The 27,500-nt window shown below is 44.4% G+C and overlaps 1 protein-coding gene and 1 non-coding gene across 3 annotated transcripts in view; one reads left to right on the top strand and one right to left on the bottom strand.

Moving 5' to 3' along the window:
* Baiap2l1 (BAR/IMD domain containing adaptor protein 2 like 1) overlaps positions 1 to 27,500 on the bottom strand; it is an 85,334-nt gene that overhangs the window by 41,735 nt on the left and 16,099 nt on the right. The window contains exons 2-3 of one of the 2 annotated variants that reach the window (XM_026404216.2): positions 20,603 to 20,678; positions 15,057 to 15,143 (exon numbers count right to left, since the gene is read on the bottom strand). In XM_026404216.2, the coding sequence (XP_026260001.2) occupies positions 15,057 to 15,143; positions 20,603 to 20,678 (163 nt within the window). The remainder of the gene's footprint in view (positions 1 to 15,056; positions 15,144 to 20,602; positions 20,679 to 27,500) is intronic. The other variant, XM_077802498.1, reaches the window with a different exon arrangement.
* Trnal-caa (transfer RNA leucine (anticodon CAA)) lies at positions 17,036 to 17,110 on the top strand. The gene has a single exon. It is a non-coding gene; the product is annotated as a tRNA-Leu (tRNA).

The following is a 27,500-nucleotide window of genomic DNA, read 5'->3' as shown; positions in this document are numbered from 1 at the left end:
TGCCTAGAATGCGGGAGGCACTGAGTTCGATCCTCAGCACCACATAAAAATAAAGATCCATCTGTAACTAAAAAATAAATATTTTTTAAAAAACCGAGCTTGATGTTTATTAGGTTCATTTTTCAATAAAGGTCTGACTTTTTTTAAAGTGCATTTTAATTCTTATTATAAAGTGAAAGTGTCTCGACTTCCCAGAGAACTTGTGAGCTACAAACATCAAGTGGGAAACTGGGCAGGGTTGGGCAGAGAGGAAAAGAGGGTAAGATTAAAATACTTCATCAGGGACACTAAAGAAGAGAGGGGGGATGGGAATTTGTCACAAGTCCATTGTTACAAAGATGAAAGCCTCCACCAGCCTGCTTCTCGGTCACATGCCAGCTTCAGGGCCCTGCAGTTACAGAAGTGGACACTGGAATCTGAAAGTCCAGCTCCTCACGGGGAAGAGCCTGTCGCTTACTGTGCCTCTTCAGTCACCTGCTAATTTGTCTTTTATCTTTGAACCCCATGATCCTAAAATATTAGTCAGCTTTTAATAGCTCAAACCTTTTATTTCTAATACTAATTCTTACTTCAATTTGAAACAAAACCTACAAACGTGGAAACTGCAGCCTGGCACACAGAGTGACCAGGCTCTCCTTTCCTCTGCTCACCGTCTTCCGTGATCCCAACAAACCTCAGGGTTTACCTAGCAAGCAGAGATGAGCCTGCCCCATCTGCCCCTTGGGGGACATAGCTCTGCCTGCCCAGTGTTATGCCCTGGGTTCAATCCTCAGGGCCAGTAAGAGAGAAAAGTGAAAGAAACCCCCCACCCCATCTCCCACTTGGCCTTTGAGGTTTTGGGGTGCCGGGGAGTGAACCCAGGGTGCTTTACCACTTTACAACGCTCCAGCCCTTTTTAGTTTTTGTTTTGAGATGGGGCCTACGTTGCTGAGGCTGCCCTTGAACTTGCACCCCCCCTCCCCACACTGGGATGTCCAACATCCCCTGAGGTAGTTCCCTGGCCCCTTTGGTACCTCCGCCATGGGTGGGACCACCCTCCTGGTGATCTCCTGTCACTTCTGTGCATTTTACTCTTGTGTTGGTCCTATACACTATGCATGTGCCCCTCACATGCCCCTTACTGTGTTGGGGTTATCTTGAAGCTGGGGATTAGGTCTCACCAACACTGGAAATGGTGACCCTGGATTCAAGAAGCCTAGAGAAAATGGATCCCTAGGATAGAGCCAATCCCTGAATCCGACACATGGACATAGTCAATCAACATCCTTAGACTATCGTACTCCTCACATCCGGGCCTCTCTAAAACTTATCACTGAGCTGGGCAAGGTTCTGATAACTGCTGTCACCCGGCCTTGGTACCTCCTCCACCAGGACATCTTCCCCAGTCCCAGAGCCATTTCTGAAACACTGTTGCCAGCACAGCCGTGGGCAGGCCTCACACAGGGGCCGAGCCCAAGGCCTTTTTGTTTTAAATATTGAACCACATTCTGGTTTCCTGCTTCTTCCTGCCACTGGATTTAAGGAACAATACGCAGATGATTCCCATCATTCTCTGATATGCCCAATCTTTCAGTTTTTAAAGACTACTTTTATGATTTGCTTCCTGCCTAGACATCCAACTTTTGTGAGGTCCTTTTTAAGGCAGAGAATACAAAATGACAAATTCACAATTAAGAACCAGGCTTTACCAATCCCCCAAAACCAAAAGCCGAATGTTCTCTCTGCTTACACACAGTAAGAGGGGGATTAAACAACGGGGAATGAAGGGAAGGGTGGGGGATGGGAACAGGAAAGACAGTAGAATGAACTGGACATCACTTCCGTGTGTTCATATGTATGAATACGCGACCAGTGAAACTCCGTATCATGTACAATCAAAAAATGTATAAGGTCAAAATACGCTCTACTGTCATGTATATCTAAAAAGAAAAATGTTTTAAAAAGCAAGCAAGGAGGGAAAAAAAAAAAAAAGAAATGAGGCCCTGTAGGAACTGGGGGCAGTGGTACAACCTCTAATCCCAGCTACTTGGAAGACTGAGGCAGGAGGCCGGGATGGGAGGATCACAAGTTCGAGGAAGGCCTCAGCAGCTTAACAAGACCCTCAGCACCTCAGCAGAACCCTGTCTCCAAACAAAAAGTAAAAAGGGCTGGAGATGCAGCTTAGTGGAAGAGCACGCGGAGTTCAACTCTCAGCACAGCACAACAAAGAACAAAGTTATTGAAGGGTGGGGGGACCCAGAAGCCTAAAGCCTGAGCTCTTTTGAGGGTCATGGTAAGCCCTCCAGGACCCACAGAATCAGTGAATTGAATTTTAACCCCAACCTGACACCTTACAAACAGCAGTTAGATAATTTTCTTAGGCTGAGACACATCTGTCACCTGCTCGTCTAGGGGCTGCAGGTAAGGTGTGACGGTGGCCCCTGGACTTCCTACAGCAGCTCTGTGGATTTTACTGTTTTAGTATGAATGAATCAGGACACCCCACACCGGGGACTTTACTGGCACACTCACTCATTTGTTCTGGTGGTGGGACACACACGAAGATCGACAGCGACACTCACAATATTGTGCAACCAACGCTACCATCCAGTTGGAAGACATTTTCACCCCAAGAGAAACCCTGTGCCCACGAGGCAGCCAGTCCTCATTTCCTGATCCCCCTTGAAACCTCAAAGTCTGTTTTCTGTCTCTGGGTTTGCTGTCTCTGGATACTTCGAGTACATGGACTAAGGCCACATGAGGCCTTTCCTCCTGGCTCCTTCCACTCAGCATGTTCTCAAGGTCCCTCTGTGTTGTGGCATGCATCAGCGCTTCATTTTTTTCATTGCTGAATAATATTCCATTATACGAATGGACCCTATTTTGCTTTTCCGATCATTAGCTGCTGGACATGTGGGCCGTTTCCACCTCTTGGCTATGATGTGTTTTCAAGATTGAGTGTAGGCCTAGGTTTTATTTCTCTTGAGTAGGCATCTAAGGGGTGGGACTACTGGTCATACGGTAACTAAGCTTCAACATTAGGGAACCAAAGGCTGCTTTCCAAAGTGGTTGCTCCATTTTACATTCCATCAGCAATGCACAGGCTTCCGATTTCCCTACACCTTTGACAAAGCTGTTATTGTCTGTCTTAATGACAGCTGCTCCCTTGGAGTGAAGTGGTTGTCTGGTAAACCACAAGGATTTACATCTTTTCCTGTGCTTGTGGGCACCCCTGCTTTTAATAATTTTGTTAAGTTACCTGAAGAGGAAAGAGTACCCGAGGAAGTACATTCACTCCCAAATAACTGGCGTCCAAAGACTTTAGTACCCGGCCCATGTTAGCAAGGAACTGGCCTAAGGCCCCTCCAGAGCTGTCCAGCCCGTCGGGCTCCACGGCATGCTGGGGCGTGTGTCTGGTGAGGCCAGGCCCCACTCCCTCCATGACTCCAGCCATCTTCTGTCTTGGGGATGTCCCTCTCCCCTTTACTTAGCTGTCCTTCAGCCTGTCCCTGTGTTGTTTCCTGTGCATCTAATCAGAGCCACTTCTTGTTGGCGAATTCTAAATTCCCTCCTCTGTCTATTGTTACATCTCGGTGCTTTCTGATCCTTAATTTCAGGTCTAGCACAGCACTGTGAGCAGAATAAGAAACCCACATCCGCTTGTAAGAGGATGTAAGGAGCTCTGGTGACCGAGGATGGTGACAGTGGCTAAGGTAGAATCCCTTGGGTCCTTTGCACGAACCTGCCTGGCCAGCTGTTCTGTGGCTGTCAGCATGAGAACAAGGGTGCCTCGCCCTGCCCCTCGGAGTTGTGAAGACACATGATGTTCTTTAAGAAGTGGATGATCAATTTAACTAATTGTGAAAACTGGGTTTAAATGAGATGATTTTATTGTACACTCAAAATTCAAAGATTTAGGGAACAGGCAAGTATCATGAAAATGAGGGAATGATGTGGTCTTTACTAATTAGAGTACCACATGGGTACACGGTTGGTTCAAAGCGGAGAGAAGTGCTTTCCTTTTTTCCCCCCCACCTTAAGTACTTTTTAGTTGTAGTTGGACACAATACCTTTATTTATTTATTTTTATGTGGTGCTGAGGATCGAATCCAGGGCCTCCCATGTGCTAGGCGAGCGCTCTACGGCTGAGCCCCAGCCCCAGCCCGAGAGGAGTGCTTTTCTTATAACAACTTCAGTAAAGTGAGATTTATAACACAGAACATCTTAAAATTTTTAGGAACTTACACATATTTAAAACAAGCTGCCTATGTGATATATAGGCTTACATGGTACGTGCAGAGCACAGACCTTATAAGTATACACTTAGAGATTATAAGCCTATTTTTCACTACGATTCTTATAGCTGAGATCCTTCCTGCTCCGAAAAGGGAAAAAGATGTTTTGGGTGAGCAACAGTCACTTAAAAGTTGAGGTACGAAAAGTCACTTGTGAAGTCTAAAGGCATTTATCATATGGGTGATTCTAGGAAAAAACGCACTGTTTTCCAAATCTCTGACTAGAATTGCACAATTAAAAAGTTGGAATAAATGGTCACATTATAAATGCTCCTAAGTAAAAATGAGACAATCTTGATTACATCCGAGGAAAACCCACAACACAGACTTACATGCACGTGAGTCAGTTTTAGACCATATGATGCATCTCTATTTTCTTTTGCTGAGCTAGGATGGGAAGGCTAGTCTGCCATATAATAAAAAATGTCAGAAAGGCATCTTTCAACATTTAGGAAATTAAGTTGGCACAATAGGCCACATAGCTGGCAGGCTGCCTGGGATCAAATTAACCAGCCATGAACAGCTGGATGACCTCAGCAATTACTCTTTGAACCCCAGTTTCCACATCTGTAAAACGGAAATGATAATCATAGTGTGAATCTCACAGGGCTGTCCTGATGATCTCAGGAGCTAACATCTGTGCGGTGCTTAGAACAGCGCCCAGCATGTAGCAGGCACTGGTAAGGAGGTAAAATAAAGCCCAGATGGCTTCTTTCCTGTGTTTGTGGGAAGAATTTTAATCTCTTTAAATCAGCCTAACCTGTAACCAAAAGATTAAGTGATTTTAGACAATAGTAACCGCTTTGGCTTAGCAGCACTGTCACTGTTTCTGGCATGAATTCTTTTATTTTTACTGAGATCTTAGGAATGTATTTTTAATTTTCTATGAATTAGCAACACTTCTTTAAAAACATTTTTGAAAAATATTCGTTTTGCTCTTGCTTTTAAGACCAAAGACTGTCCAGGTTGGAACTTGAGTATCAATAAAACTGTAATAAATATAAATATATATATATTTTTTAAAGTTGCAAGACCTATAAACATCCTATTAATTACAAAAAAAAAAAAAAGTCTGTGATATTCTAATTTTCCTGATGGTGAGGAGATAAAATCTGCTCTAGGTCCAATTTAGGAAGCTGACCCAACAATTAAATGTGATTCAAAATAATGGAACACCTGGCGAACCTGGAACAAAAGAACAGCCTAAACTCAAGTGATGGTAAATTGTAAGAAATCAAACAAATTTATAAAGTCCCCAAAGAAAGCCTGTTTTTTTTTCTTTTTTTGAAAAATAAATGAGAATAACCTTTAGTTTTCTCTGCTTTAAGGATGAAAAAACTAACTCAAGTTTTTCCCCCCCAAATATTTTGCCAAAACATTTTCCTCTGACCATTTCTGTTTTCCCTTTTCAATATTTTCCAAATTTAAAAAAATAAACTGCTTGGTTTAGGGGGAAAAATGGAAGTTTGCTTAAATTTCAGCTTCCTTTTTGAAACAAGCTTTGCTAAGTCAGCGTGCTGCCCAGGGGAGCTGAGATACGCACTGACAAGGACTCATGTGGGCGGGGGTGCAGGTCAGTAGCAGGGCACTTGCCTGAGTTTCATCCCCAGCACCACACACACCGACGTGTGTGACAACAGGTACACACCAACAACTGTAGAGTCATATACATTTGGCCCTGTGACTTTATTGTTTAATAATTCAACAAAGAGAATGAAAATATTTTACAAGCCAAAATCTGGATTCGGTTTTAGTCAGTTTGTTCCTCCCAACATGGCTCAGTGGTTAGGGACTTGAGTTTCTTTCTTTCTTTTTTAAAATATTTTATTAGTTGCTGATGGATATTTATTTATGTATTTATATGTGGTGCTGAGAATCGAACCCCGTGCCTCACACATGCCAGGCAAGTGCTCTACCACTGAGCCACAACCTCAGCCCCAGGGACTTGAGTGTCTTATCTGACTGTGGTGTCAGTACCATGTTGCTAACAATGCTTTTAAACCCGGATACTTGGGTAAAAAGCTGCTTTTTCTTTGGAGAAGAGGATGCCAAACCCTCACAGGATACTCATATTCAGGCCATTCCATGACACTAAAGTCTTCCACCATCCTGGTAAGGATGACTAGACTGCAGAGTTGAGGCCTGTGGGCCAGACTTCCCAGCTGCAACCACTCAACATCCTCTCCCGAAGACGGCCACAGCCAACACACAAGCCAGTGGGTGTGGTCAGGTGCCAGTAAAACTTCAGACACAGGTGCTGGCCAGCCCCTGGCCATGTGTGTTCACCCTTCAGTTAAGGTGTGATTGACAAACGGTGATACTTGGCAACATGAATCTGAACAAGCCTTAAAAACATATGCTAAGGGCTGGGGCTCAGTGGTAGAGCGCTTGCCTAGCATGGGTGAGGCACTAGGTTCGATTGTCAGCACCACATATAAATTAATAAATAAATAAAGGTCCATCAACACTAAAAAAAAAAATTTTAAAAATATGCTAATTACTATTGAGGAATTGAGACCACTCAGCATAAAAATGACCAGAGTTTGGTATTTCTCTTAAATCATCAATATATTTCCACTGTTTTCAAATATAGTTTAAAGCAATGACACATTTTCTGAAAGAGAATAGATTCTATTCATAAAGGACATTTATTCTCAAGAAATGAGGTCTGGGGAGAATGAAATATAACTTGGAAGATTAATATATAAATTAAATCTGTCATTATTTCTTAAGTTTTGATAATTAGAGAAACTTGTAAATTTTGCATATTTTAAATATCACTTTTTTTTTTTTTAAGTGCTGGGAATTGAACTCAGGCCCTCCTGCATGCTGAGCACAGGCTTCGCCCTGAGCTACGTAACTCCACTCCTACATCTTACCCCTTTGTAAGAAGTAAACCATGTTATATATCAGGCAATCGGAGAAGACCCCCACTACTTGACCTTTCTCTTTTTCATTTCTTGGTGACTTTCAATGGCAAAACTTCTACAGCCTTCATTGATTTAGGAGGCTGAGGGAAGCGCATCAGTCCCAGGTTAGCCTAAGCAAGTCAGTGAGACCCTCAGCAACTTAATGAGACCCTGTCTCAAAATAAAACAAAATGGGCTGGGAACATGGCTCAGTGGTAAAGTGCCTCGAGCTTAAATCCCCGTACCAAAAAATGAAATAAAAATAAGCCCAAAATAGCATCAGCAGGATTAGATCCTCAAGAACTTCATACCAAGGGATGGCAATTCTCCAAAGACAATAGTGAATGGCCAATAAGAACATGAAAAGATGTCTGGTATCATTCATCAGTCACTAGGAAAATGAAAATAAAAATCAAAGTGAGATTTTTTTTTTTTTTGGTGGCATTCGGCCACTGAGCCACATCCCCAGCCCTGTTTTGTATTTTATTTAGAAATAGGGTCTCACCAAATTGCTTAGGCCCTTGCTAAATTGCTGAGGTTGGCTTTGAATTTACAATCCTCCTGCCTCAGCCTCCCAAGCTGTTGGGATTATAGGCGTGCTGCAGTATACCTGGCTCAAAATAATTCTTGACATTCACTAGGAAAACTATAATAAAAGCAAAATCAGAGAGATTAACAAAGTGTTGGCAAGAATGAGGAGGAACTGGAACCACCTTGTACTACTGGTGGGAATATAAGTGACTATCACTTTGAAAAACAGTCTGGCAGTTACTCAAAAGGTTCAATTTCGAGTTACCACAGGAGCCAGAAAATCCACGAGAAGGAAAAGCGTGTACACAAAATTTGTACATGGACTTTCACAGCAGCATTATTTTTAATAGTCCAAAGATGCAAACAACCCAAATGCCCTTTAACCAGTAACTATGTAGACACAATGTGCTGTGATCTACACAGGTTGTGTATCTGTTATCAGAAATGCTTGGTACCAGAAGTGTCTGGGATTTCAGATTTAATATTTGCATGGACTCAAGTCTAAACATGAAATTCATTTATGTTTCATATGCATTACATACATAGTCTGAAGATAATTTTATACAGTATTTCCAGTGTGCCTGCGTTTTGACTGTGACCTGTCACATGAGTCAGGTGAGGAATTTCCCTTTGTAAAGTCATGCTGGCACTCATAGTTTCATATTGTGGAACATTTTGGATTTTCATATTAGGGATATTCAATCTGAACAATGGAACATTATTCATTCATGGGAAGAAATGAAGTACTGATATATACTACCTGATGAATAAACTTCAACATCCCTGTACTAAATGAAAGAAACCAGTGATAAAAGACCACATATTGTGTGACTCCATTTACATGGAATTCCCACCAGAAACAGATTCACAGAGGTAGGAAGTAAGCCATTGCAATATGGCAGAGGTTAGGGTTAAATGGGAAGTGACTGCTAACAGGTGCTAAGTTTCCTTCGGGGGTGGGTCGACTGTGGCAATCCTGCACAACTTTGTAAACATACTAAGATCACTTCACTGCACTTATTCACTTTGGGATGAACCCAGGGCCTCCTGTGTGCTACCACTAAGCTACATCCCCAGCCTGAACTGTATACTCTTAAGTGGGTGAGTTATATGTAAATTGTTTCTCAAGTGAGCTGTTATAAAATAAATATTAAAACTTTTCACATTTCAAAAAAGAACAAAAGAGAATTTACAGTAATGACTGTCAGTCACTGAAATAAAAACCTCAATGGGACCAGCAATCAGAAAACAGAAATTTAAAAATACCATTTACAATAGAACACACACACACACACACACACACACACACACACCCCATAAGTGTCTAAGGTGAATTTATAAAAATGTGTAAGACTTCCCCAATAAAAATATAAAAAGAGTGCAGAGAGAAATTAAAATGTCACACATAAAGGTTATACCATTTTCATGGATTAGAAGATTCAATATCAAGATGTTAATGCACTCCTAGTCAAAATCCCAGGAGACTTTTTAAAGTGGAAATTGACAAAATGATTCTAACATATATATGTAAATGCAAAAATTCTAGAACAGCCAAGACAATCTGGATGAGAACAAAGCTGAAGGATATAAGTACTAGATACCACAACGTGCAATGCAGCCAAGTAATCAAGACAGTGTGATATGGTTAGGGACAGCGAACAGCCAAGTGGCCCAGTCATCACCCAGGCGACCTGTTAGACAAATAACTGCAAGAGGAACCGCCCAAAAAAATGAAAGTGTGGTACGACATGAAAAATGGCAGCTCTTAGCTGAATATCGGGGGTGGAGGAAATGCCGACTGAGAATGTTGGCATTGCCCCCGTCTGAGGGACACTGGATGTGCATCGACAGGCAACGCCCCCAAAATGTCAACCTAACAGAAGAAAGTGGCTGTAATAAAAAGGATGAAGACGTTTCAGGGGGGAAAAAAGGCCAGAAAAAATGCCCTTCACATTAAAGAACTCCTGATGAGATTTCCCATCACTGAAATCATGAAGGATAAAACGTGGGAACTGATCATGATATTGTGAAACACATATTTGGTCTTTGTCCAGTTTCCCAAAATTCAGCTCCCAAAGTCCCCAGAATCCCAGTCTGGAGCTGCGTGTCTTTCGTGTGCCCATGAGCTGACTGATGGCTAGGGGTTCCTGCATCCCTCAGGCAGGGGCTGGTGGCTAGGGCAGGGCAACAATTTCATCAATCACTTCTCTAAGAACGCAGAAGGACTGGGCTCCGGGAGCTTCCAGCAGCGGGACAGAAGGAGGTTCCTGCAGGCCGTGCGTCTGGGGAGGGCGTGGAAGCTCCTCACCTCTTCCTGTTCCACCTGGCCCTAAGTGTGTCTGTCTGTACCTCCACAGTATCCTTTACAATAAATGGGTAATAAGTGTTTCCGGGTTCTGTGAGTCACTCTAGCAAATGAGTCAAACCCAGGAGGAGGTAGTGGGAACTGCAACTCACAGCCACCTGGCCAGAGAACAGGTAACAACTTATTACTTGTGACTGGCTCTGAAGTTGGGGGACTGAGCCCTCAACCAGTGGGGTCTATTACTATCTCCAGGTAGATAACGACAGAATTGAATTGAAAGAGAGGACACCCCAGCTAGTTCACTGCAGAATTGCCTGCTTGGTGTATAGGGTTTGGTCATATAAGTGTTTGCGCTGGAGAAGAGTAGAAATTGAGTTGATTTTTTTCCCTTTATGTCTCAACAATCCAAATTTAGGAGAGTATGACACTGTGCTAAAGCAAAGAGAAAATGCTCACTCCACGTTCCAAGCTGTATGGGAAGGCAGTGTAGTTAAAATTACTTGATAAACTTTTTACCTATAAAAGCACTTTAATTTGCAATGTTTCTAATTATTTAAATTACAGTGTGCTAATTAAATATTAGTTCTATTATTTTTTACTTCCCTATACATTCATAAATAAGACTATTTTAAACATTCTGACAAACATTTTTAAAAGTCACAAAATAATAACTTTCTCCATTAAATATCAAGAATGACAACGTGGTTTCCACTTGCAGAGATATCTTCATTACAATGAAAAGCAGGACTGCTATATTTAAAATTAACACTGTAAGTGTGCCATTTGAGAAATTAGGAAAAGAATAAGAGTGACCTCAAAGACAGAGATCCATGAAACAGAAAACAAAGATACAACGGAGAGAACTGAACAGCTGTCTCAAGAATAATCAAGGAAAGAGCTGGGGGTGCAGCTTGGGGCAGAGTACTTGGCTAGGATGTGTGAGGCCCTGGGCTCCCTCCCCAGTTTAAAAAAAAAAATCAAGGAAAAGTGCTTATTCTTACAAATTCACATAACCTGCTTTATAGAGGAGAGTAATGCTGATGAAAAAAAATTGCTGTTGCTTTGAAATTCTCAACTAATTGTGAGCCTGTGGACCAGCACTGGGGCGTCTTTGGTCTTTAATACTCTGGATGCCACAGGCTCACTGCCTCATCCGTCTTCAGGCTGTGGCCATCGTCCTTTATGCCTGGCCGGCCCACTAATAAAGCTCAAGGTTGCACCACAGTTGACAGCAGCAATGCAGGCCCAGGTGGCCCACTCCCTAGCCGTCCAAGGGGAAAGTAAAACGCACCAGGCCTCACTCCTGGGTCCTCCTTGGGCTCCTGGGCAGGGTGTGCTCTCCACCAGGTGCACAGATGCCTGCCCAGCTCCAGGGTGGCCGCCTCTGCAAGCCTTGCTCCACCTTGCTTGGCTGGGAAGCACATGCTGGGGATAAGAGAGTCCAGGTGGTCACCCCTGCAGGCTATTTCTTACACCCTGAACTTGGTGACCATCATGTTATCACCTCCCAGAGGGATGCTGCACCTGCGCACAATCTGGAGAAATTCATTGGGGGGCGGGGGGCTGGGGGGAATGAGGTGGTGGACCCACAGCTTGGTGTGGACGATGTCTCTGGAATCTCCCTTCTCCTTGACCCCCAGACATCTGGTGCTTATGGTCAAGACCCTAGTGAGATCATTTCTACAGACACTGGTCATTGCCAATCACTATACCTGCTGGCCCCAATCTGCCATTAACAACAAACAACCTGTCATTCCTTCTCAAAAAGAACTCCATCACTGGGACCCCATGTTCTTCCTCTTCAGTGACCTTTCCCGGCTGGCCTCTCCTCTTCCCCTGGCCTCAGCGAAGTGCTCCAGAGTTCGGGGGTGAAGAACTCTTGAGTACTGGCGACCCAGGTGGGGCGAGCCGCTGGCTCTGGCGCCTCACTGTGAGGCCACGGCACAGCTGCCTCCACTCCACCCGCAGGGCCGCGGCGAGAACTGAAGGCCAGCACTGCCAGCAGAGGATACTGGGCCCCGCACAGAGCAAGCACTTGGCCGCTGTTCCTGCTGCCTCGGATCGCAGGCCGGCTGGGGCCACTCAAGGAAAAAGCGGCTTCAGCAAGCCCAGGCGCACTGCGTGAGGTCGCCGCTGTCCCAGAGGCAGGGACCCATAGCAGCGGCCGGTGGCTGCAGAGGGGCGGATGACTCATTTTCTCTGTCCCCCCATCGGTCCACCATACAGCCGAGGGGGTCACAAGTGAAAGTAGCTGCTGACCTGGCCCTGCAGACTCCCCAGCCAGAAGAAGACTCGAGGAGGACGGTGGAGAGGGCGGCGTGAGGAAGATGCGCGCTCATGAGGACAAGTCCAGGAGGCTTGGGGAAAGCCCGAGGGCGGAGGACACAGAGCTGCCCACGCCCTGCTGCCTCCGCACTAGAATTCCTGCTTCCACACAGGGCAGACCAGGAAGGACCGCCATGGCCTTCTGGAGGAAGTAACGCACCCCCCAGCCACGTGGGAGAAAAATGTCACCCAACCAGACACACGCAGAGCTCAGAAGCGCAAGGTCCTGCTAGAGGGCACGCTGGTGTAGCTCCTTTCCTTCCATCAGAAGCTGTTGAAACAGACCTTTCGTGTCAGACGCCTGATGTGGGGCCATCACCAGGCCATCTCCTAACAGCTGTGCCCTCTCCTCCCTGGCATTCCTTGGCTAACAGGCCAGGGAAGGCTTTCTGGGAGCTGGGCGTGGGTGTGTGATCCAAACTGGACTATGAGACCCGAGGGGTTGTGTGCTGGGGCTTCTGGGCAAAGGTTTCCTCCTTTGTAAAAGAGTACATCTGAGAAGAAATCCCCTTTCCTGCTTTTGGAGAACATGGGAAGAGAGGTGATGCTCAGACTGGCAGCCATCTTAGTTCCATGAATGAGGAAATGGGCGTGACGCTGAGGATAAGGAACCTAGGTTCCCCAGATTAACTGGGAACCTGTTACTCCTGGCCTTATGTGGAACAGGCAGCATGCTGTTGCTTAAATCATTGTTGGCTATATACTTTGTTACTTTTAGGCAAAAGGATCCTAAATTATTCACAGAGCAATGGGTGAACTAATGTCAGCTAGGATGTCTAAATGGGAATATCCACAGCTAGAAATCAGCCATGGTTCTGCGGCAGCTCTGGCTTTACTAGTGGACTTCAACCCAAAAGACACAGTGAGGGACTGGGACTGTAGCTCAGTGGTAGAGCGTGTGCCTGGCATGTGTGAAACACTGGGTTCAATCCTTGACACCAGAGAACAATAAATAAAGGTATATAAAACAAAGAATACTATTAAAATAAAAAAAAAGACACAGTGAATGAAAGTTTATAAGATTTACAATCAAACTATGAGCACCAACACTGAAAGGCAGGAATAACCACACAATAAAATCTTATTGGAAAACAAGAAAAATATTGTCTATCTTTGCCACTTTTTTTTTTTAAATTAGTTGCCACTACTCTTCTATATAGGGAATTTAAACAGATGCAGGATGGTATTTTAGTCTAAAATTTCATTCACAACAAAATGAAAACTTGCAAGTCAAAAGAAGTTAACATCAGCCTCCCAATCATCATCTCGTACTGAGGTGCTATTTTATCCTGGAATTGTTGTAGCCCTGTGGAAAGCTAGTAACTGTGAGGCCGTGCATATAAGCAAAAGGATATCTTGAAACAAAAAATGTGAAGACAAAGTTATTTCCATTCCCTCCGAATAAGACACACATCCACATGAAAGAAACTTCGCCATCAAAACATATTTTCCTTACTGAAACTGGAGTTTCAAGCCGTGTTTATAACAACACTGTTGCTGTGGAAATAGTTGATTCACAGCTGGATAAAGCAAGGTGTGGAGCCGAAGTCTTATTTAAACAGTGGCAGGACCCATAAAACATTAAAAAGGCACCCTGAATGGCAGTGAGTCAGAGTGCCATATGTTTTAATGTAAGGGTCACACTTGTTTTTTTTCCCCTGATGACACAAATGGGACGTTTCTTATTAATTTCGCCCTGTCTGGAACCTTACAATCATCCTACCTACTCCCCCAAACGTCCTGGGTTTTGCGTCTGTGTGTTGTTAGCTGCGGGTGCTGGAGCGGTGCCCCATGTCAGTCCCCAGAGCGCTCAAGCTAGGGTCCAGCCACCGTGCACAGCTGTATGAGGCCCCATCACACTGGCTGCAGCTCACCTGTGCACCTACAGCTTAAGGAAGCGCCAGAAATCGTGAGCCCAGACGGACTTCACCCAGCTGGCCCCACTCCATCCTGGCCGCTGATGGTCAGGGTTTTGCAACCACCTTGAAGGCCCTCAGGACAGGCCGCCACTGGGCTGGGCTGACTTTGGGACCCTGTGCTCCTCTGCTTTTCCTCCCCACGTTCCAGACATTTCTTCAAACCCACAGACCCCTCTTTCCTGTCCTTTCCTTCTGTTTTTCTGAATGTTTCCAAACACTCCGAGGCTGAAATCTTACCCCTCATACAATAAAACACACTCGACAGTTTTGAAAATGAGGGCGACGTTGGGGCTATAAAAAAACGGACCTTTCTTGGCGGCAATGGCAACAGCCAAGTGGCTCTGTAAATAGAAACCCGCTCCCCCGCCTGCGGCCCAGGGTGTGGCCGCCCTCCGCTGCTGCACAGGAGATCAATTCATACCAGCAGAACCGGAAAAGTCACCACCAAGAGCCACTGTGGAAGCTGCAAGAGCCAAGAGTGCCACGCAGAGCCCGTTTCCCTCGGTGACTCAGGAAGCACTCCTGCCAGGCCGCGGCTCGCCCACCTCCTGCGGCTCAGAATGTGGGTCAGGCTCCAGGCTCGAATCTCCGGCCAGGGTGAGAGGCCAGAGCAGGAGCCAGGATTCCCTGGATGCAGGGAAGCCCCTCTGCTCGGCCGGGCTTTGGGCCTGGCCTGCCCTCCACTGAGCCTCTGCTGCCACAGGCCATGGAGTGCCCGCAGCCACCCTGTACCTTCTCATCAGGGTGCCCAGGATGACAAGTTAGGTTTCTGAATAATGGATGGTTGGCTCACCCAGCTCGGTGGACACCAGAGACCCGGTGGCAATTTCCCCCATCTTGGCCACTCCATCGTAGTAGGCTTTTCCTGCGAGGATCATAGCTAGACAGCAAAGGAAACACACAAAATCATCACTTAGACAAGGAAAGGAGGAACTGACACAAGTTTTCTTTCAAACATCCCAGGTCCCTCCTGGCTATGGCAAATGTGGCCTGGAGGTGGCACTCATGCCTGATGGCTGTGCTGGTGGCCTCTGCCCACAGCAGAGCCCCATCAGATCCTCACCTGGGACCAGCCTAGGAAACTTCAGCAACAGGAGCCAGAGGTCCAGAGAAGGCCCTGGCCACTCCTGGCACCAGTTCCAGAGCAGATGTGCCCGACACCCAATCAGGATTGGGAACACATCTACTCCAGCGAAAACTCTTTTCCCAGATGGTTATTCTATAGCACTACGGGTCAGCAACATTATTAGTTAGGAGGACTTGAGTGGGGAGTCTAAGAACCTGGTCCTTTGATGGTGCGTTTTTTTTTTTCCTATTAAAAAAGACATTTGAAATCACAAAGAGGGCTGGGGATGTGGCTCAAGCGGTAGCGCGCTCGCCTGGCATGCGTGCGGCCCGGGTTCGATCCTCAGCACCACATACCAAGAAAGATGTTGTGTCCGCCGAGAAATATTAAAAATTCTCTCTCTCTCTCTCCCCGTCCCTCCCTCCCTCTCTCATAAAAAAAAAAAAAAATTATTTAAAAAAAAAAAAAAAAAAAAAAAAAAAAAAAGAAATCACAAAGAGCCAGCATATTTGCTACCAGGGGAAACCTATGAAATTTGAAATATAGTAGCACCCCCCCAAAAAAACCAGAATTATTTAGGGGGGAGAACCCAACAAAACAGAATGCTCCTCCCTTTTTGGCAGAAACAGAAAAATGTTTATTGCCATATGAGCTGGGTTCTAATTATTTTAAAAACATTTCCCCCTTCAAACTGATTTTGAAGACTAAACTATGACTCCATGACTTCTGTGGACAAGTTGCATATCCTTTCTGAAATGAGGTTGTTCATCCATAAAATGCCCTAATGACGAGATGAAAAAATGACCGATGAAAAAAATGGCAGCTGCTTCCTGGGCCCAGGGGCCCACACCTGTAGTATCAGCTCCTCAGGAGGCTGAAGCAGGAGGATTGCAAGTTTGAGACCAGCCTGGGCAACTCAATAAGACCCTGTCTTGAAATAAAAACTTCTACCCAGGGCTAGGCAGGTAGCTCAGTGGTTCAGCTTTCCTGGGTTCAATCTTTAGGACAGAGGAGGGGGAAACGTGGCTGCCGGTGGCAGGGGCCACAGCAAGTGCAGCTTAAGAAGGAAGGTGCTCGACAAGCCGGCCTTGCCACGATACCTTGTAGGTAGGGTGATTTAGGAGAAAATCATTTATTTCACTTTAATCCAAAGATTAGTTTCATACATAGAAACTGGCTTCTCCCGTAGCTTTAGGTATGGCAGGATTTTAGAACCCAAAGGAACCCCGTCCAGTCACTGCCTTTACCGAGAGGACAACGAGAGGGTGTCCCAGCTGCTTTGCCTACTTCATAACCAGCATGTTCTTAAAGAGTGGATTTAAAAATATATATGAATTATATGTAAAGATGGCTATATTCTATTTTTGATGAAAACAAAACCAGATGCATATCAAAGACACAATGACCACAGTTGTATCAACATCTATATTTGTGTAACTATTCTAAAGATAGCTGGGAAAGGCCCTAGTAAAAATGTTAAAGTTGTTAAAAAAAATTACATTTATATATATATATATATATATATATATATATATATATATATATATATACACACACACACACACACACACATATAATTTTTTAAAATTAGTTGTTCATGAATTTTTAAAAAATTTATTTGTATGCGGTGCTGAGATTTGAACCCAGGGCATCACACATGCTAGGCACGCAGTCTGCCACTGAGCCACCCACGGGGGTGGGTGGTGGGTGGGGTGTAGCTCAGTTGGTAGAGCACTTGCCTCAAATGCACAAAGCCCTGGTTTCGATCCCCAGCACCACCACCCCCACACACATGGTAGGAGGGGGCAGAGAGTTACATCAGGTCCAGCTGAAGGCCAAAACAAATAACCCAATTTTATGACAAATTTATCTATTATTGTAGACATTTAAAAATTTTAAGTTACAGCATTCACTATGTCTGTATAGAAGTTCAGGAAATGCAGTGTTCTGCTGTACAATTATTTTATATGACTGTGGATTAACTTAAACCATAATTACAAAAAGAACAATAGCAATTACCATTTATATGACTTTTTAAGCCATTACTTGGTTAATCTACCCTATAATGTCAATGGGAATGTTATCAGCCTCTCTTGTGAAGGGGAGTGGGATGGAGATATCCTGGGAGGTCCTCAAGGTCAGCGGTGAGTCAGAGACAGCCACACAGCTCCAACTCCACTTCCTCAGGCCTAAACTGTGGTGCTTTTTGACTCTCTGGTCTTAGCTGGGATGAGAAAACAGTGACTCTACCTCAAAACATGGTGCATGACCAGTAAACTGTCAAGTTAATATATGTATTTTAGAATGAAGATTTTAAATTGTAAAGTCCTGATAAGCTGAAAAGCCAGTTAGTGGGAGAACGGCATGCAGGATTGCACAATATTTAAACAAAATTTCTGGTTTGCATCCCCACGTGAAATCGAAAAATTTCATTAACTGTTGACTTACATTTAAGGCCATGTAATCTTTTTAGTCTTAAAAAATACATTTGCTTTTATGATAAAATTAACTTTAAAATTATATAACTTGCTGGGCACAGTGGTGCACGTCTGTAATCCTAGCGGCTCGGGAGACTGAGACAGAAGGATCACAAGTTCAAAGCCAACCTCAGCAACTTAGTGAGGTCCTGTCTCTAGATAAAATATATAGAAGGGCTGGAGATGTGGCTGCTTGGTGGTTAAGTACCCCTTGTTTCAATCCTCAGTACAAAAAATTATATATATTATAAAATTATGTATATAATAAATGTATCTAGAACTAATAATAAAGTAACATTTTAATAATTTTGCCTCCCTTTGGGAACACAATTCTTATTGTGTTTCTACTACTTATTGTTTAAGGACTGAGGCATATTTGTTCCACTTTAGTGGCTGGTAAACTATTTCATCAAACTAGATAAACTACGTACATACCTCTACCAGCTAAGTTTTCCTTAAAATAGTTTTGTTGGGTTATTGCCCTGTTCAAAAGCCTTTAATGGCCTCCCTTGGCCAGTAGGGTAAACCCATGCTGCCTGGAGATCATGGTAGATTTTTACAGTAATGGCCTTCAATGAACCACACCTCCCAGAATTCCATCTGTGTGGTTCCCAGCCACACTGAAGGTAGGGTTGGCCATGTGACTTGCTTGCTTTGACCAGTGTGGATCGACAAGCACCAGAGATGCTTGATTGGTGCTAGGTATTGGTGCTTATACTCTCGGGACACCACCGCTGTGGTGTGAGGACCCAGTGTGGTCTCACTGAAGGGAAAGACCTTGTGAGGAGAGAGCTAGCCCAGTTCCCAGCCTTGATCTGGGGCTCAGCGGATTGGAGCTGCAGAAGTGAGTTCCAGGTGTCTGAGAACTGTCCTGCCTTCACAGAAGAAATCACAAACTGCTGTCCAAAGCCACAAGTCTGAGGACAGCTTGTTGTACAGCAATGGTGACTATGGTGCATTCAAATGCATACACAAGCCAGCCCTCCCACCTATTCTGCACCAGCCACACCCAGGCCGGCTGGACCCAAGGTTTGGCCTGGACGCTGTTTTTCTGAGTGACACAGCGGGCACCTGCTGGAGCTCAACATCTGTCGGCCATCGAAGCTCCCGCATGGCCTCCTGCCTGCTCCAGTCCACAGCAGCCCCGCTGACCAGCCTCCTGGGACACGGTGTCCACACGGCTCTTATTCATTCAGTGTTCTCCACTTTATAATCGGTTGACTGCACATCTGGCCGGCATCCTCAACTCTACTCCAAATCCCCACCAACAATTTTATAAATATTTAAATTTCTCAGTGGCTTTGGCAAAACTACGGCCAGATGGACTGCAGAAACTCTGGGAATGCTTGCGAATTAGAGAATCTTCTCCAGGAGGTGTTAAAGTAAGAAGTCTTGCTGGCAGGACGCCACGCTGTGGGCAGCTCCCTGACCTGCCTTGCAATTCCGCCTCAGAGAGGCAGGGGAAAAAACACGCCCCCTCTGTGGGCCACAGTGATCTCCTTCACAAGGACGTCTACAGCAATGACTCTGGGGCTTGTGATTAAGCAACCACCCAGGGAGAGACAGCAATGCCAGGCGGGCTCTTGCCCTCTGAAGGGGGGAAGGCGCCTGCAGACGGCACTGAGGCTGGGGGCCAGGGGGCTGGGGGTCCCCGAGCTGCTGCCCTTCCTGACACTGAAAGTGTCAGGCAAAGCAAGCTCGGTGACGAAGTAAGGAAGCGGTTTCCTTCTCTGATGACTACAGCAACAATGCTCCCTGTCACCCACAGTCCAGCCAGCACATCCCCCTTTCCTGGGCTGCCTCTGCTAAGGGACACAGGCCACAGGTTTATTTTTGAAATATCAACAGGGAGCACGGTGGGGTGTGGCGGAAGAGAGAAGGAAGGGGTAAGTTAAAAGCCACTTGATCTGAAGTGGCTGAAACTTGATCTGAAGATTTCTTCAGATTTAAACCACTGGAAACTAAAGTTTTTACTTCTGTTTCTTGACGGCCCTGGTGAACCAGGGTAGGTGGTGAACCCAGAGTGTGGATATTTGGGATGGGTGGATAACACCAGCCGTACAGGAAGAATTGTCTTGACCATGTCAAAATGTGGTGATTGTCAGCGCCTTAAGATCTTAAGGTGATTATGCTTGAATTATAATAGCATCTATTTTTTAGCAGGGGAACACATGCTTACCTGCATATCAGTTTTCTCAATGAAACTTTGAGTTTGTGAACAACTCTAGTTCACAGAGAGGCAAATGTCAACACTCAAGTTTATTTTTAAATGAATGAGAAGCTTGTTTATTTTGAAATGAGAATCTAAGTCCAAACTCTGTATGTTTTTCCATTTGGACTAAAACTACTAGTTCTCATGTTATTTCCAAAAGTGCTACATTTAAAGGCAAGAAAATCTTTGATATTAAAAAAAAGCAGAAAAATTCCTGTGTGCAGGACATGAACATGCATAATGTTTTAAATACACATTTTATATGTTTATTAGTCCACGGAGAATTTGGTTTAAAAAGGAAAAAACAAGCTGAGGGCAATGATGTAGAAGACTGAGCCATGTCAACCAAGCCCGATTTGAAGGTTAAAATGAGCCGGCAATCGCTGCATTCTGGTTCAACTCGCTCATTTCATACACACTGAAGTCATCGTGCACTATCACTGCACAGTTCTGTAGATTCAATTAATTTTGCCATTTAAAGTTGTTTTAAACATTCAATGTTAAGCATTTAAAAATAAGTAAACTATTTACTGAATAACTTTTACATGGACTTTACATTGTTCAATGTAGAAAAACAGACTTACCATTAACAGCTTTTTCATAATTTTTTCCTAGGTTTATTAAATTTCGTAGCCCCGGGTTAAACTGTTCCATAACATTCTGACAAACAAACAAAGCAAAAAAATTAATAAACAGCAGACCAAGCAATCTTCAGATTTTGCCACTGTGTGGCCTTGGATACCTGTGTATGCTTACCAGTCGCGCCCCCAAAGTCACGCATGTGGACTTAAAAATCACGAAGAGCCCATGTTTCTTACCTGATGTAGCAGGTGGCAAGGCGTGTGTAACCCTGGCCATTCTCACCTGTGCAAGGGCTGCCTGGAACCTACTATAAACGGGCAAGCAGGTGGCAGACATTGACAAGCCTGCCATGCCCCATGGGAGTGTGGCCCAGAGGCGAGGGTGCCCTCTTGGGTGTAAGTGGATTGCTAATCGCTGTCACTCTAGTGTGAAGAGACAGGCTTCAGCTGCTCAACCCACTACCTGAACTTCATTCACAGTCAAGGGCAGTGTTTGGGCTGCCCGGTGAATAGAACCTTCCAGGAGAGCCTGAAAGACAGGCAGATGACCTCTGCGGCGTGGACTTCATGAGGGGAGGACAGGGGTACTGTATTTGGTCCATCTGGGAACAATGAGCTACACAGCATTGACCATCCCATGTGGACCAGGGGAATCTCTCTGCCTCTTCTCCCCAGGGGTGTACTACCCGACATTCAGCGGGGACAGATTCTTCACACCCTGCAGAAGTAAAAGGTTCTCGATTGCTACCGGGAACAGAGAGCGCGTGGAGACTGACAGTCACCGAGCAGTGACCAGCTCGCCTCAGCCTTCCCCATCCTCACCCTTCGCTCCAGAATGCTTCCAGCCAAGCGCCTTTTCTCCTGCATGTCATCAGAATCCAGAACATTTTGTTTTCCCAATTTTAGACAGTAACTGGCTTCTTCCTACAGTCCACGAGGACCTAGCTCTCCAGACCACTCCACTCTCCCTCTCTCAGTCCTTCTGGATAATCACATGGCAATGTTCTGGTGAATCAATAGTCAGAGCTTAATATGACTATAAATATTGGTCACATTTGAAGAATGCACTAAAGATTACATTTCTTGGTGAAGCCTTTTTCTTATTTCTGAGATCAATAATTGTCTGATTCTTACCCCTGCCGGCCATGCTCCGTTTTCTAGGTATCTTCAGCTCTCCCCCATGCTGTCTAGCAAAGACGTACCAACACTGTTTCTAAATATATAAAACTGTCAGCTAACCTTCCATTCCATTCCCCCCAGAGCCCCTCAAGGACTCTGTCCTCCTGCTCAGCCTGTCCCCCTGTGGCCTTGCGTGTCCTTCTCTGGTTGCCTGGGGTTAAGAGCTCTCATTACCTGGGTCCACACCCTCCTCCCCTCCTTTCTCCAGGAGAACAGTCTCTACAACTGATCTAAGAAATGTTGTGCGAGAGGTAAGTTCGTGTCCCCATGTGTCTGAAATTACCCTTATCTTTCTGTTTGGAGTGTAATAAGAAGGCTGAACAACTTTCCTTACATTTTAAAGATCATGCTCTGGTCTTTAGCATTTAAAAAATTTTTTTAATGTGTTCTTTTTAGTTATACGTGACAATTGAGGGTATTTTAACATATTATACACATGTGGAGTATAACTTTCCATTCTTGTGGTTGTACATGGTATGGAGTTTCACTGATCATGTATTCATATATGAACATAGGAAAGTTACGTCTGATTCATTCTGTCTTTCCTATTCTCCCTCCCTTTCCTTCATTCCTCTTTGTCTAATCAATGACCTTCTATTCCCCCCCCTTTATTGTGTGTTAGCATCCACATGCATATCAGAGACTATGTGGCCTCTGTTTTTTCCAGGATTGGCTTATTTCACTTAGCATGATAGTCTCCAGTTCCATCATTTACCAGAAAATGCCATAATTTCATTCTTCTTTATGGCTGAGTAATATTCCACCATCTATATATACACACACATTCTCTTTATCTATTCATCTATTGAAGGGTTGGGTCAATAACTTAGCTACTGTGAACTGAGCTGCTATAAACATTGATGTGGCCATGCCACTACAGTATGCTGATTTTAAGTCCTTTTGGTATATAGCATTCAGTTTTGCTACTGAGAAGTCATCTGTCATTTCCTCTGTGTCTTTTGCCTCCTCTTAAAGCTTACTTCTGGAAGCCACTTCTTTATCCCTATGTTGTAAAACCGAATACTGTTCTGCCTCAGTGTGGATGTTTTTCCATTTATTTTACTGGACACTGGGGATGTTAGCCATAAGGAAAATCAAATCCTCTAAGTCTGGAAAATGTTCCTGGTCTTATTTGTCTTATTCTTTCTGGAACTCTGATGAGGATTTTACACAACCTGGATTTATTCTCTAATCATTTTATCTTCTCTCTGATTTTCCCCTTTGTTTTTATGTTCTACATCTGACGAATATCCTCAACTTTATATTCCAACTCTTGTAGTACTTTTAAGCTATGTTGTCATATTTGAAGTTTCTAAGAGTACTTTAAAGTTCCTTGCCTGGTCCTTTTATAAAGCACCCTCCCGATCTTGGTTTATGACTGTGGTATCTTCTCTTATCTGAATAACAGTGGACTGTTCCTCACATCATCTCCTGATTACCCTCCCCATTGTTTACTGTCCCTCTAGCTCTGGGGGTCCTCCACGGCCAGGTCACATTGGGAATAAAGCCCTCACTCACTCATCAGCAGGGAGCTGTGCACGTCCGTGGGTCGGCCACAGACAGCAGCCAGGACCACTGGGCTTCTCCACAGAAGATCCTGGTTTCCTCTCCTTGGGTGGGAAGTGGGGATTGGCTGACTGAGAACCCTGCTCATCCGAAGCTGATTTGTTCCAATTTTTTTTTTTTGTCGGGGTTGAACCCAGGGCTTTGCCACTGAGCTACATCCCAGCCCATATCTTTATTTTTTTATTTTTATGTGGTGCTGAGGATTGAATCCAGTGCCTCACGTGTGCCCGGCAAGCACTTTACCTCTGAGCCACAACCCCAGCCCCTTGTTCCAAGTTTTACCCCTGGTGTTTCCAGACCAGCGCTCTCGGCTCCAGATCTGAGATTAACTTTCTGGTCGGTCAGGCAGAGGAGCTACTGCTGTAGTGGGCAGGAAGGAAGGGGACCTGGGAGGCCAGCCCACCACTCCCCATCCCAGGTTCCCCCCCCCCCCCCCCCCCGCATCTGCGGGCTGGTCCTGAGCTTCTGGGGTTTGGGGAGGAGTGGCTCAGTCCTGCCCAGGGCAGCAGGTCCTGCTCAGCCAGCCACTGCTCCTCCATCCACTGTCTGTTCCCCAAAGTCCCTACAGGACTCCCGCCCCGCAACAGATGTTTCCTTTTCAGGTCCCTTTGCACTTCAGATTTACATTTAAAAAAAAAAAAAAATCCTTTACCACCATCCTGTGCAAGAGGAGGAAACAAAAAACACGAGGCGACTCTTCCCTGTCTCCCGGGAAGCCCACTGGTCCTATGTTACTGGGTGGGCAGCTGTCCTGGGCCCAGGTACCACAGCAGTCAGGAGGCCCAGGCCAAGTGACCCCCGCCTCCTGCAGGACGGCAGAGCCTCAGTACTGGACGCCTGTGGCCATAGCTGCTTTTTCTGTGATCTCCTATCAGTTCTCTTTTTATTTTGAAATAAAGTTATAATTTTAAAATAGTTCATGACTCACAAGGAGTGGGATGGCCAGTTCCCAGGCATGCTTCCTCCAGCATCTTCAATGACGTCTTCTATGGCTGCAGGGAACCCAGGGAAAGGACATCCCGGTGACACCAGTAGCCCCACTATAGACCTTCTTTGGATTTTTCCAGTTCTCATCTCACCTTTTTTTTGGTGTGTGTGGGGGGTTTCATTATTTCTATGAAATTTTATCACCTGTATGGACTGGTACAGCCATCACCTCAATTATGCAGGACTGTCCATCAACACAAAGACTCCTTTGTGTGTCCCTTCCTAGTCATACCCTCCCCACGCGTCCTCGAGCTCCATCTCTAACCTGGTCATTGGGAAGACCTTGAATGAATGGCATCCTACAGTTTGTGACCCACTGAGAATGGCCTTTTCACTCAGCATAATGTCCTTCAGACACATTCCATGTATTGGCATATTAACAGTTTATTCCCTTCTTTTTTACTTACTAGTATTCCACGGTATGGGTGAATCTTAGTTTGCGTATCAATTTACTGTTGGAAAACATCTGAGTTATTTTCAGTCACTAGCTATTCCAAATAAAGCTGATATGAGCCATCATGGGCGGGTTTTTGTATGAACACAAGCTTTCGTATCTCCAGGACAAATACCCAGGAGTTCAGCAGTTGCGTCATGGGCTAGGTATATGTTTAACTTTATAAGACACTGCCAGGCTTGCTCCCGGGGTGGCCGCACCATTTTACATTCCTATCAGCAATCAAGGTGAGCTCAATAATTTTAAAAATTAATAATTTCATTAAAAAATGGTCACTTTATGGGGCTGGGGTTGTGGCTCGGCAGTAGAGCACTCGCCTTGCACAGATGGGACCCTGGGTTCAATCCTCAGCACCACATAAAAATAAATAAGTAAAATAAAGATATTGTGTCCAACTACAACTAAAAATTAATATTTTTAAAAAAATGGTCACTTTTTTTTTCCTAATGGTAATGGGGATTGAACCTAGGGCCTCTGCGTGCTAGACAAGGGCTCTACCACTGAGCTATAGTCCCAGCCAGGAAATGTTCACTTTCTAATTAAAAGATAAAACTATCTTAAGGAAATCTGGCTTAAAATTCTTGTAATATTCTTAGAAGGCCGCGTCTAGGCCATAAAGAGGAAACCAATGCCCGCTAAGACTTGATCTGCAACTAGAGTCATCAGCAATACCCACAAAGTTCAGCTTAAATTTGGCCTGAGGATAAAAGGCTTAAGACCCCAAGTATAAAATAAAGCGAACAAAAAGGGTACAAATGGGCCAAGAAGCACTCTATTGTTACAAAGAAGTAATGAACACTTAATATGCACCTCTGGTTACTACCTGATAGGAGAATTTGCCAACCTGGTTTCAATCAGAATGTTTCATTCCCACTCAGAGAGTAGGCATAGCTATGGTTATAAAATAAATTCTAGGCTAGTGGACTGGCGATGTTCCAGTTCTAGTTGTGCCAGTCTCAAGTGAAGAGGGGCTGGTTCTAGCGCAGATGCTGAGCAGCACTGGAGAAGTAGTTGTCAGCTATTCTTTTGTTGGTGGTGCTGAGGATTGAACCCAGGGCCTTATGCATACAAGGCAAGCACTGTACCAACTGAGCTATGTCCCCAGCCCAGTTGTCAGCTATTCTGAATAACATATTGAAGAGCAGGTCCCTTGAAACCTGTAGGCACTTTTCACCAGATTTCCAGATGGTCTGTTTATCATAGGCCCTTGTAGTTACTAATCATAATTTTATAACAAATTATGCACTCTTATCATGGCCTTATCAACTTTGGTATTCAGATTTTTTCATTTTTGAAAAATCACCTTTGCCAGCTGGACTGATGGTACACCTGGAATCCCAGTAGCTTGGGAGGCTGTGATAGGACGATGGAGAGTTCCAAGCCAGCCTCAGCAAAAGTGAGGCGCTAAGCAACTCAGTGGCTGGTGATGTAGCGCAGAGGTAAAGTGCCTTTGGGCTCAATCTCCAGTGCCACAAGGTGGGGGAAGGGGAATAATATTTACATTAAATAAGCTTTAAAAGTGATTCCTGAATCTTTTTCCTTTTTTATCAGTATGATTACACAGAATAATGGATTTCATTGTTAACTGATTTGTGTCTCTAAATAAAATACAAAATAGGGCTGGGGATGTGCCCTGAGTTCAATCCCTGGTACCAAAAAAAAAAAAAAAAAAAAAAAAAATACCTTTACCAATACAGAACTATATGCAATTTAACTGGGTATAATTAATTTGTATTTAAGAAAGTAGAAAATAATTAAATTGTATTTAAGAAAGTATAAAATAATTAAATTATTATTAGCCAGACAGTGAAACTAAGAAGGCTTTAAATTTCTAAGTATCAGTTTAATCTTCTAGTTTTCTTCCATCATCCACCAGTTTTCTACATGACCAAGAACAAATTATTTGATATTTCAGCATCTTGCTTTTCTTTTCCTTTTTTTTCAGTATTTATTTTTTATTTATAGTTGTCAATACCTTTAACTTTTTATTTATTTATTTTTTATGTGGTGCTGAGCATCAAATCCAGGGTCTTGCACGTGCTAGGTGAGCACTCTCCCGCTGAGCCACAACCCCAGCCCTCAGCACCCTGTTTTTCTTAGTTAAAAATGTAAGCAATAAACCAGCCATGGTGGTACATGCCTGAAATCCCAGCAATCTGGGAGGCTGAGGTGGGAGAATTGCAAGTTGGAGGCCAGCCTCAGCATTTCAGTGTGAGACTCTGTCTCCAAAAATAAAAATGGCTGGTGATATAGCTCAGAGGTAAAGTGCCTTTGGGTTCAATCCCCAGTGCCACAAGGTGGGGGAAGGGGAATAATATCTACATTGGATGAGCTTTAAAAGTGATTCATGAATCTTCTTCCTTTTTTATTAGTATGATTACACAGAATAATGGATTTCATTGTTAACTGATTTGTGAATCTTTAAATATTTGGAGTTCTACAACTTGGCTGAGTATGTATCTTTGAAATTTCATATATTATTTTATTCTACATGCGCTCATGCAAATTAATCACAATTGCTCATATAAATCAAGGCATGTTCTAGTGTCACATGGCAAGAATGTGACAAGGGCTACCTGAGGGTACTTCTTTTTTGATTTTTGTGGTGCTGGGGATTGAACTCGGGGCCTTGTACATGGAAGGCAAGTGCTCTACCAACTGAGCTGTGTCCCCAGCCCCCTATCTAGGGGTACCTCTAGGTGGGTTTTATTTGAA

This window comes from Urocitellus parryii, chromosome 9 (genome assembly GCF_045843805.1).
Source record: "Urocitellus parryii isolate mUroPar1 chromosome 9, mUroPar1.hap1, whole genome shotgun sequence".
Lineage (NCBI taxonomy): Eukaryota > Metazoa > Chordata > Mammalia > Rodentia > Sciuridae > Urocitellus > Urocitellus parryii.
This window is presented reverse-complemented; position numbering and strand designations above follow the sequence as displayed.